Source organism: Balaenoptera physalus (genome assembly GCF_965194825.1).
Source record: "Balaenoptera physalus genome assembly, chromosome: X".
NCBI classification, from domain to species: domain Eukaryota; kingdom Metazoa; phylum Chordata; class Mammalia; order Artiodactyla; family Balaenopteridae; genus Balaenoptera; species Balaenoptera physalus.
In genome coordinates this window covers 29586372-29598753 of record NC_138903.1, presented here as the reverse complement: position 1 = coordinate 29598753, position 12382 = coordinate 29586372, and the positions used below count along the sequence as shown (strand labels likewise).

Sequence of the window (12382 nt, the reverse complement as noted above, 5' to 3'; positions counted from 1 at the left end):
AATGCTGATTCTATCTCACAGAATTATTATGAAATACATATGAAATCATGCAATACACAGTAATTTGGTACACAGTATAAGGCATTCCATTTTTATCATGGTTATGTCAGTGTTTTCAAATCTTTCACAAACCTCTCTGTGCCTCTCTTTCCTCCTCTGTCAAATTGGGAGAATAATAGTACCTACTCCAGAGATTACTGTTTTGTTGTGGTGATGATGGTGGTTATTGTTGTTATATAAATTAGAATAATTGGAATAATGTGGCTAACCAAACAAGGTATTTAAGCTCAAATATTACCCCTGAGATATTCAATTATGTTTGTTTCTCTGTTAGTAATACTAATTGATTATTCCATTAGATGCTTAGAATAAAGAGATTATGATCATGACATTAAGGAGGCCATTGATAATTTCTTTTCATCATTTATAAAGACAAGATGGTGTTCTGATTCTACTCTTCATATAATTTCATGTAAAAAAAAACAAAACAAAACTCAATGTAGATAAAATAGAAGCCACTCTGTTAGAAAAGGATAATTCAAAACTGTTTAACTCAAAGAACACCAGTTTGTTCTCATTGTTCTTGTTGTCGTTTTGTTGTAGTACAAGTATTTTTCTTATTTTCTCTTTTTTTTGAGCGAATGTAGTTAAAATTTGAGATGCCCCACATCCCGCTGTAGCTCTTGGTAGTTGTGAATATTTGAATATTATATATTTACTTAGAATGTGCTTATTTTTCTCTTCTAAATGCTCGGAGTCCTTTGCAAATAGCATTTACCTTTTAATGGAGAACAAATTTAAAGTATTGGGAAACGTGTGCCAATTAGATGCTAAGGACAGAGAATTTAGAAGACCAAAGTTGAGAATTAAGAATATGTGAATTTTGGAGCTTCGTCTAGGTTCTTACCTTTAACAGCATATTGTGGCTACTTTATTTTCATGGACTTTTCAGTTCAAGTAACAAGCTAGAACTTTCCATGGTTCTGTACATGCTTGTGTAAACAATTCAGTAATGTCTTTGTGAAACTGACTTTCAAGATAACCCAGAAGTTTCACCTGCTAATTGATATGGCATCCCGGGAGCATCTAATCCCCAAACACCCAAGTCTGTGTACTTAGAAATTTTCAAGTAGAATCCAAGATAGTAAAATGTTTCTATTACCTTTGGAGTTTTGCTACTGATGAGATGAAACTGAGTTTTCATTTGCTGCCCTTGATGGCATAATTTAAAATGTATATATTCCAGCTAGTCTATAAATACTTTTAAAAAAAGACTGTCCTTTTATAGTGTTTCATTTCATTTATTATGCTAAATTTTAATTTGTTTTCTTGTATATTACAGTTTTTCCTGATTGGATGTATTCTGTTGTCTATAGGCTCTTTTAGCATTTTGCACTCTTTGACCTTAGATCCAGTAATTCTAGTTCATGGAACTCTTTTTAAAATAAATTTAAAGAGCTCTCTATTCACTTGTGACTACTTCTTTAAATTGGAGAATCTTTTTAAATATTTAAAAATATATGGATTATTTTATGAGCATTCCCGGCATTTGGTGTGCTCGGGGAATAGTCCAGTCAAGATGATTACTTACTTCTCTGACAGTGTTTTTGATGTTGCCATATTGTATATATCTATATTTATGTCTACATATCTTATCTGTCTGTCTTTAACTATTTGCTTTCAGAGGGAAGACACTAGATCTGCACTGTGCAATTACAATTGACACTTGACACATTGTAGCTTTTAAAATTTAAGTTAAATTAGATTAAATTAAATTAAAAATTAATATCCCCAGTCATACTTGCCATGTTTCGAGCACTCAGTACCCACACGTGGCTAGTGGGATGTATTGGACAGTGCAGATACAGAATATGTCCATCCTTGCAGAAAGTTCTACTGAACAGTGCTCCACAGAGTGTGCATGTATCAATTATATGCCTCCCACCTGTACTCCAATATTAAACTTTGGAATATTTGTTTAAATGCCTATAGATCTAAAAGTTTTAAAAAACAGTCTGATGTAGAATAACCTCCTGCCACAAACTCAAGTGAAATCTTTGTATAATGCCACTATTAAATCACAGAAATATTGTTCTCACTATATGTTAAATACACTATAGCTTGCTTTTTCTGCAGGTTGTTAGGTTCAGGACATATAACATATTGTTATAGCCACAGGTTTTAATGACTATAGTAATATAGTACTACTGCATCATAGCTTAAAGTTTTGTCTCTGTAGAGACATTATTAGCTAAACTCAGCAGTATCAAATGCTACATTTTGTTAAGTAATTGTGTTTTTGTTGTTCAAAAGTTAACTCTGGTTAGGAGAAATGAACAAAGGAATTTAGAAAGCTTTATGAAACTGAATCTAATTTTCCTTGCAATGGGAGTACTTTGACAATTCTAGAGAGAGAAATTAACCCGCAGTCTTGTACTTAGATAAATATGGGGGTTTCTTTTTGGTAAATTATTTATGCTAGTATACTTTTTTCCTATTGTATATACTTACTGGATTTTCTGTTTGATTTTTAATAAAGACTATATACTTATGTTATTAGGAGCATTATCAGTGTTGTATTTTTAAAAGATAAATTCCATTTTAATTATCTGACACTTTATCATTTCATTGTTTGTTATGATTTGTCTTTGTTGGTTCTTTTTTGGGGGGGGCAGTCTTAACTTGTAATGCCTCAGAAACTATGATGTAAAAAAAGTTAAGAGTAGACATCTTATTACAAAAAATAACAATTCAGTATGAAAATGGCTTGTGATTCATTGCCATTTTGATGCTTCTAATGCCAAGAACTTGAGAAAAAATCCTTAGATTCACATGATAAGCTGACAGAGTGAAATATCTTAAGGCTTGAAAGGGCAAGTGGAAGTTATAATTACTGTGTAGTTTCACAATCCTTTTATTGAATACTCACCTTTGCTATCATGCTGCAGGCCATAGAGCGAGAAAAAGCCGAGAAGTTCAGAAAACTGCAAGATGCCAGCAGATCAGCTCAGGCCCTGGTGGAACAGATGCTGAATGGTAATTACACAGAGTTGATTTAGATAATCTTCTTAGGGATTTGATAAACACATAGGTTCATATTTATCAGCGAAATTATATCAGACAAGCCCTTCCTGAATGAAAATTTAAAGTGAGTTTGTGAGCTTTTATTATTCTTTCTTAATGCTAAGCAAATTATTAGAGGAAATTCAACTTTGAGTCCAATGGAAGAAAATGGCTTGTGGTAGAATATTGTATCAATCTGCTGCCGAGAAATCAGTTTTAGTGCAAATCCTGCTAGCATTTGTCCAAATGATTTAGGAAAACAAGATTTGCAGAAATAATTGGAAATGTAAGCAATCATATAATATACGTAAAGTGATTATAATCTGATTTAAAATAACTTTGCAATATGTTTTTTCCATACCTGTTTGCTAATAATATATTTATTTTCTATGTTGCTTTTCATTTTTTAACATGTTTAAAAGAAAATGTCTCCTCAGGGGAACTTTTTTTTTTTTTTAACTTCACCTACTTCTGAGTGAGGTAAAAGTACAAAGCTAGCAAAACATATTTTTAAATAATGAATTAAAGTTAATTTTTGCTAACACTTGGTACCTCAAAAGCTATCTGAACAAAATGTTATTGACGTCAATTGTAAACAAACTTCTTTTCAATTGTCATTGTTATACTATTATATTCATTTCTATAAGTATAAGTAGGTGTAAGTAATTTATGAAAATCAGGGATAATGCTATTTCTAAACAAGGTTTATTTTATTTTTCAAAGGATATGTTTACAAGAATATCATAAGCAAATGTAACAAATGTTTTTGTTATGCATGTCAGCTTTTTCCAGTACCTGCCTGCATTCTGGGGCATAAATTCTGTGTATGAATTATTTTTTGCCTTAATTGCCATGTTGGCATTAAAAAATTCAATGATCTTCCTAGGAAATCAATTCATTTTCTTCTTCTAATGAGCCCCATGACTGTATTTGGTTAAAAATAAAAACAAGCAAATATAACAGCTGATTGGGTTAACAAGTTAATGAATATATAGAAGATGCAATATACAAAAAAGGTTGTTTTTTAGATGCATGTTTGCTGGATGGTTTAACTGATGAGTTTGACAACAGCATATCCATGTTAAATAAAATTATATGATCTAAAAAAATATCCTTAAACTATTATATAATTTCCCCCTAGGAACTGCATTATCACTTTTTCATTTTTATAAAGTGATGTAAAATCTATACTTTTAAATAATCTCTACTTTTTCAAATATCAAGTATACCTTAACTCAGATTATCTGACAGTAGCATACACTGCATTATTCAAAAAGAAGTTAAAATTTAGAAATGAAGGTAATGATTTTTTGTGATGAAATTACATACAGGGTTAAAATGATCATATGATTAGTGATAACATAATTTTCTAGATTATTGCCCTTATAGCTCTAAATTTTGGAAGCATGAAGAAAAATCAGGACATATACTAGGTCTCTAATAAATGTTAATTGACTGATTAAATTCTGTTTAGCAAAGCAAAATTAAGGCAGTAATTGAGATAATGACATTGGTAATTTTGGTCAGAAGATAATAATACTTCTGAAGGAAAATTCTAATTTAGGTAGAAAGCAAAGCACAGTAAGGGGTAGGGGTGCGATTTGAGACATTCCTCATTGGTTGACTATATTGATCAAATTTTACGCTTCTCATTTGTTATGCTAATAAAGATTTGGTCTAAGTGATATGTGATTAGGTTCAAAATTGGGCTATAACTAGAGCATAGATACTTCTGCTCTGCTCCATTTAATCAAACAATTTACATAATTACTAAAAAGTAGACTCCAAGATTTGAACTTATATTTTGTTCCTTTTTGTTTTGTCTTTCACAGAAGAAGTTGCATAGTATTTATTTTATGTGATTGTTTGTGCAAATTGTGAGTTAAGCCAGGTGCACAATATGTGCCTGGAGTACCTCTCCAGGTATATTTAAGAGAGCCCCCCCTAACCCTATGTTACAATTGCTCCACCAACATAGAGCCAAAAACTAGAGCTTACTGATGTGGTTCATGAAGTTGAAAGACAAATTGAGGTTTCTCTAAACCAGATTTCCCAACAGTTATCTCAGTAAAGCTCTTAAATTTACAATTTCAGAATTTCCTTTCTCAAGTGTGGCTATGGAGTTGTAATAAAACTCATAACCATATAAAACACACACATTCTTGTTCTTTTGTTTATAGAAAGGAAAATGACAGCTGAACCATGGTACTTCATTTATGACCTCATGTAAATGTCTATTCATTTAACCACATGTCTTATCCTCAGAAATTAAGATAAAGGCAGATCATTCTTGTACGATGTTATAATGTTATGCAAGTAATATAAATATATATACATTCTATGTACGTTTTCCCATGATAACAACTTTTAACATATATTCATAATTTAAAAGTATGTATGGAGATTAGCATAAATATAGCTATTATATTTTAAAGAAAGCATTTCATAAACTATGTTTTATATATGTGTATACACACACACACACACAAACACACAAACAGGAAACTGAATTTTCTACTTAGAATAATTTGCCATAAGATTAGAGCATGTTTTAAAGTATCTAGAATGATTTTGGAACTCTTAATTTTTCCTTCAGAATGAAACTCTAAGACATGCAAAAAAATTCCTCACTGCTTATATTTTACATCAGTTTTGACCACAAATGGTATATCAAACATATTTTCAAATCACTTTTGGCCATTTTTAAATAGCTACTGAAAGCATAAATTTTTAGCACCACTTAAGAAATGCAAAAAACAAAATCTGTTAGTCCTGAAGGCATTTCTTGAATGAATTTAAGAAAGGTGCTGAGAAACAGGGAGTAGGGTAGGGTCTTAAAATGGTTAAAAATGCAGAGATTACCATGTTGCCAATGTAGAAGAAATGGCTTTCATTCGATGTTGCAAAGTTGTGTTAAAAATCAATTGCATGTCCTGAAAACACTGTTTCTCGTAGCCCGTTTAGTTTTGCACGGTTACATAGAAGTTATGATCAATTAGAAGATAATTTTTGTTTTGGCTGCATTTTATCAAACGCAAAGTGTTATATGAAGAATATTAAAATACAGTTAATATTAAATATACTATAAGCTTTAGTATCAACTGTGTTGTGAATTTTGCAGTAGAATGATTTATATTTGAATAATATGCAGAGATATTCAGTAAGAGATTCTTATTAATTCATTTGGAACCTTTTTTAAATCAAAAAAGAGATTGCGTAAATTATCTGCATACATTAAAGCTATACATGAACATTTTCCTTATAGGTGTCCCAGTTCTTTTAGAAGAATGTAAAGGATCTTCATGATCATAATAGACTAAATTGGGAGGCTACAGTGCTACTAACAGAGAGTGTTATCTAAAAAAATGTATTTCTGGGACTTTGACATGGAATTTTGGTATAATTTTGACTGATTTATCTCTTTAACTGCTTTTTTTTAACTAACATTAGTTTAATTTGTTGCTCCTATATCAAAATCAATTGATTGGATAAGTATGGGGAATAGTGTGATAAAGTGTTGGATGGTGGAGAGGTCCTCCTCTTACTGGAGAAATTTTTCACAGATAGAATCTTTATGAAGTTTGTTGTCAATGTATAAGATTAGTATCACAGCCTTAGTCTCAACAAATTATTCACATCCTAGAACTTTAATGAGAGTAAATGAGAGACTAGATAGGGTACCTAGTGATCTACTTATGTTTCCGGTAGCTGTGTTATACTGAGAAGGAGAATTTCCAAAATTTTATTTATTTAGATTTAAAAAAATATACAATATAACCTTCTTTAAGATTTATTTTTATATTTAAACACAAAATGACATAAAATAATTAAAATTTAGAGAATTTTAGCAACTAAATATGGTAAAGAATCTTGCTACTATATCAATAGTATTGATTATTAATTAATCCGGATTCCTAAGATTTTATTTTATTTTTTTAACTGATCTGCATACTTTAGAGCAAAAGATTTTCATCGTTTGAGTGAGATTATGGGACTTCAGGACAATCTAGAACATTTTTATACCTAAAAATGTGCTTACTTGTTTTTATCTATTTACAGTTAGACTTCATTTTTAATTCTTTTTGTAAAATAATGTTCTTGATTCAAATATATAGTCTCCTTATCAGTCAGATATAACAAAAATAACCTGGTTTCGATAAATTGTTTTCCTTTATTAATATTGAAATTACCAAAAATGTTATATCAAAACATTAATTTGATGTGTCCAAGATGGCAGACAAGTCGACTTTTTCCACTAGACCTTGAGCCTCAGTATATGCTCACATCAGCAAGCTAAATAACACACCCACATGTGCCATGACAGTTCCAAAACCATAAGGATCAAAAAATTGGGCGGTGGCCCAATTCCTGGAAATCCCCGCCCCTTCCTAAAATAGCTAGAATACTCCTCCCACTCATTAGGCTATGAAATTACCCACCCCTCTAAAAACTGACAACCCCATGCCCTGGTGCGTTTCTCACCATCTGAGATGGCCCACACACTGTCTGTGGAAGGTGTTTCTCTCTAAATAAATCCACTTCTTACCTATCACAAACAAACAAACATTCATTTGAAAAGATGTAAGCATAGCTCAGTTTGCCCTTTCTTAAGCTATAAAATGGTTTCACCACAATTTCCAGAGGAGATACTATAATTATCTAATAGGGTTCGTGATGTTTTCTACATTAAATTGTGCTTCACTTTGAATTTCTAATTGTAGTTTTCTGTGTGTTAATTAAGAGCCTGAAGACAATCACATTAAGGAAATATTTAAATAATAATAGTAATTATTAGTATATCAGACTAAAAGAACATTTCAAAACCATCATCCGATGAGTGTTACAGTGTTTAAGGTGATACCTAATAGTAAATCTGCTAAGGATCGTAATTAAATAGCACAGACTGATAACACAGACAAGGGCTCCTTTTATCTATAATATTAAGTATGGAACTGTAACTTAGTATTTTGGTTTATAGTTCATTAATTACTTTACATGAATGATGTTATTTGAATTTCGACAGAAGTTTGTCAGATGGGTAAGGGCAGGGATTGGGGTCAGTTTGGCTCACCTCAGAGGCAAACCTCTCATTATCTTTTCACATCTTTGTGAAGGATCTTCAGTGGCAATAACTATTCTAATTGTGTATTTTAATGGGAAGAGATTTTGTAGCTGCTCTGTACATCATCGGGGCATGGAAATGGTACTATTTGCAGCGGTTCATCCTCTCCACCATGAATGAGTAGCTTTCCATGGTTGTACCCATTTCCTCTTCTCCTACTTTTTCCTGAGTTCTGGGCAGTTTGATTTATGTTTCCTGTTTTTGCACGTGACGCTTGAGATAATGGTCTACACAGAGTTCACACTCAATAAATGTTGTTAATTGACAGACACATTTTTCTTCGTTTAATCTCCAAAGGAAGAGACTCTGTGCCCGGTGTGTGTGTATGTGTGTGTGAAGGGAGGAAATTAAAGTGATCACTGTTGTTGTGGAAAATTAGTCACAAAAACAAATAGACATTTCTCCAAAGAAGATATACAGATTGCCAACAAACACATGAAAGAATGCTCAACATCATTAATCATTAGAGAAATGCAAATCAAAACTACAATGAGATATCATCTCACACCAGTCAGAATGACCATCATCAAAAAATCTACAAACAATAAATGCTGGAGAGGGTGTGGAGAAAAGGGAACCCTCTTGCACTGTTGGTGGGAATGTAAATTGCTACAGCCACTATGGAGAACAGTATGGAGGTTCCTTAAAAAACTACAAATAAAACTACCATACGACCCAGCAACCCCACTACTGGGCATATACCCTGAGAAAACCATAATTCCAAAAGAGTCATGTACCAAAATGTTCATTGCAGCTCTATTTACAATAGCCAGGACATGGAAGCAACCTAAATGTCCATTGACAGATGATTGGATAAAGAAGATGTGGCACATATATACAATGGAATATTACTCAGCCGTAAAAAGGAACGAAACTGAGTTATTTGTAGTGAGGTGGATGGACCTAGAGACTGTCATACAGAGTGAAATAAGTCAGAAAGAGAGAAACAAATACAGTATGCTAACACATATATATTGAATCTAAGGAAAAAAAAAAAGGTCATGAAGAGCCTAGGGGCAAGACGGGAATAAAGACACAGACCTACTAGAGAATGGACTTGAGGATATGGGGAGGGGGAAGGGTAAGCTGTGACAAAGTGAGAGAGTGGCATGGACATATATACACTACCAAACGTAAAATAGCTAGTGGGAAGCAGCCGCATAGCACAGGGAGATCAGCTCCGTGCTTTGTGACCACCTAGAGTGGTGGGATAGGGAGGGTGGGAGGGAGGGAGACGCAAGAGGGAAGAGATATGGGGACATATGTATATGTATAACTGATTCACTTTGTTATAAAGCAGAAACTAACACACCATTGTAAAGCAATTATACTCTAATAAAGATGTTAATAAAAACCCCAAATGTGAGTAGGGATCTGACTTTTTGCTCTTATAATTCAATACTGTTTAGAAAGAGAATAAATGAAAAAGTTATATTCATAAATTTATGTATTCTTATTAGGGATATGAATTTTATGTCAACCTATTAATTTTTAAAAGCTATTTTTAAAATAAGATGACGTGACAGTTGTATAAAAGTTAGTATCACCAGAAAAACCTCTAGAATTAGCCTATAATACTCAGACCTCATTTTCATAGACTCTAATTAAATTTCTTTCACATTTTAGGCTGTTATATTGAATGCGAAATGTATTTGCAATGGCCCTCATTTAATATGCAACAAAAACAGGGGACTATTTATTAGCAACTTTATTTTAAGTTTTCATTCCAAATAGTCTTCTAATTCAAGAGCTCTGAAAACACAGGTTTTTGCATTATTCTACCCTGACTTTGTGGCTAATGATGAATATACTTGATGAGGAATACTTCACTTTAAGTGGCAGTTTTGAAGTACTTCCATGGAAGGTGGTGCACAATTAAAATTATTCTGACAGTCTGTTATGCACTGTACACAAGTAATAAAATTAATGGATGCACTTCAAGTAATGAGCCATTTCCTCTGGGTGCAATATATTTATTCATAGACTATTTCAGGGGTTGTTTAGAATATGAGATGTGAATGGATTATGATCCATTATCTCTGAGATTCTAATGTGCTGCTACAAAATGGTTTCCGTAAGTATTGTTCATAATGCCTGGTGAGTTAGTGTTTGTATTCTTAAGTAGCTAACAAAAAATTAGAAAAACAGATGCTCAAATGATTGATACTTAAAACTTTGCAGATATTTACACTTACAAACTGTCATGAAACTTAAAATTTTCAGTTAAGAGGCATAATTCTATGAAATACACATAAAACAATTATATATAATAATAAAATTATTCATAGTATTTGCTGGGGAAACACTTAGTACCTTTATTCTGCAAAAGTGTTAAGGGACTTTCTCATAATCTCATTACTAGTACTGGATAATAGATGGCCAGTTAATTGATGAAGTTGAAGTAATGGCATTTCTAATTTTAGTTTGAGAGACACACATTAAGTAATGTGACATGTGACAGTGCTGTTGATCCCTCCCCCAAGTATTTTAAAGCAGACTTGAAGCAAGAGAGACTGCATGCGTCTTGTGTTTGGCTTTTCGTGTCTGTGGCTATTGCTCCCCTAATGTTTGTATTCGTATGAAGTAAGATATTGATTTGGTGTTGGGTGAGTTCACAAGTAAAGTGTATTTATTTCATACCTACTCTAAGCTGAGAATTCTATCAGATACTGCCAGTGGAGAGATTTTTCTTAGGGGGCTTTATAGTTTAGAAAGACAGGTTATACTGTAGTTGAGCAGGAAGCATGTTCATATATGAATTAATACAATATTTCCATACAAATCGTTAATAAATAAAATGTCTGATTTTCTGCAGTCAAAATCATATCTTCACCAGTGACATCTAGAAATTTCTGTTTTTAACTTTTAGCATGGCTATCCTGTGTAACTTTAATTTCAAATGATTACAGATTTATGACCAATTATTCCAAGATTCCCTAATAAACTCTTATGGATTCATCACTGATTGATATAATTTCTTTTAAAAGTGTATAAATATACTTTCTATATCCCATATTAGTGCCATATTATATAAAATTACTATCTTTAAAAAATATTTATTATTTTTCATAAATGACCCTTTTCAGTAATTAAAAAGACTCCCCCTCTCCCTAATTTACCATTTGAAAGGTCTGGTTTCTTTTCCTTGTTTCCTACATGTTCTTTTTCATTTCTTTATATTAACATTGACTAATATTTATTGGTTGCCTAGTATATGTCATGCTTGGTGTAACAATTCACACATGTTAACTCAGAACCCTGATAGGTGTCCAGTGAGGTCAATTGTATTTTTTTAACTTTTTATTTCATATTGGAGTATAGTTGATTAACAATGTTGTGTTAGTTTCAGGTGTACAGCAGAGTGATTCAGTTATACATATACATGTATCTACTCTTTTTCAAATTCTTTTCCCATTTAGGTTATTACAGAATATTGAGCAGAGTTCCCTGTGCTATACAGTAGGTCCTTGTTGGTTATCTATTTTAAATATAGCTGTGTGTACATGTCAATTCTCAATCCATGGATGAGAAAAATGAGGCCCAGTGCGATTACCTAACTGAACCCAGTTCACTCATTTAGTAAAGTAGTGGTGGGGGGCAGGGACCAAATTTGAACTCAGGTCTGCCTAATACCAGAGCTTTTGCTATGAACTTTATACCCTTTTGCCTGCTTTTACCATTTATCCTAATAAGGAGATCCTTCTTTTACCTATTATTATATTTTAATTCCCTTTATTCGGTTATAAAAATCAATATGCTCTTAAGTGGAGAGTACTGTAGATTTCATAGTGGATTTGTACTAAATTCACTTTTCTCATTTATGTTAATTCCTTTTGCAGCAATGTTTAGCATCTGGACATTTTTTGGGCACGATATATTGAACTGATAGTTTTGGGTAATGATCAAGGAGTCATTAAATTCTAGCTCTGGATTTTAATAGGTACCATAGAACTTACTGATACTTCATTATAGTTTGATTTGTATTTTGCTGATTAAATTTGCATGCATTATTCTTATTAAAATTAATTTATGATTTTATTTTTCCAATTGCTAAGGGGTTTTCATATGGTTGACCTCAGGGACAGTGAGATAATTTTCTCTGTATTCCCTTATCATTTGGACAAATGCTAAATAAATTCAATCCAGCATTGTTCCATCAGTACTTTTAATTTACTTTAGCATCTCTTGTTTGCCTGT

The 12382-nt window shown here is 32.2% G+C and overlaps 1 protein-coding gene across 5 annotated transcripts in view; it reads left to right on the top strand.

Annotated features, from left to right (window-relative positions):
- DMD (dystrophin) overlaps positions 1 to 12382 on the top strand; it is a 2259822-nt gene that overhangs the window by 1081763 nt on the left and 1165677 nt on the right. For all 5 annotated transcript variants that reach the window (XM_082446317.1, XM_082446321.1, XM_082446320.1 and 2 more), the window contains one exon: positions 2949 to 3036. In XM_082446317.1, coding sequence (XP_082302443.1) covers positions 2949 to 3036 — 88 coding nt within the window. The remainder of the gene's footprint in view (positions 1 to 2948; positions 3037 to 12382) is intronic.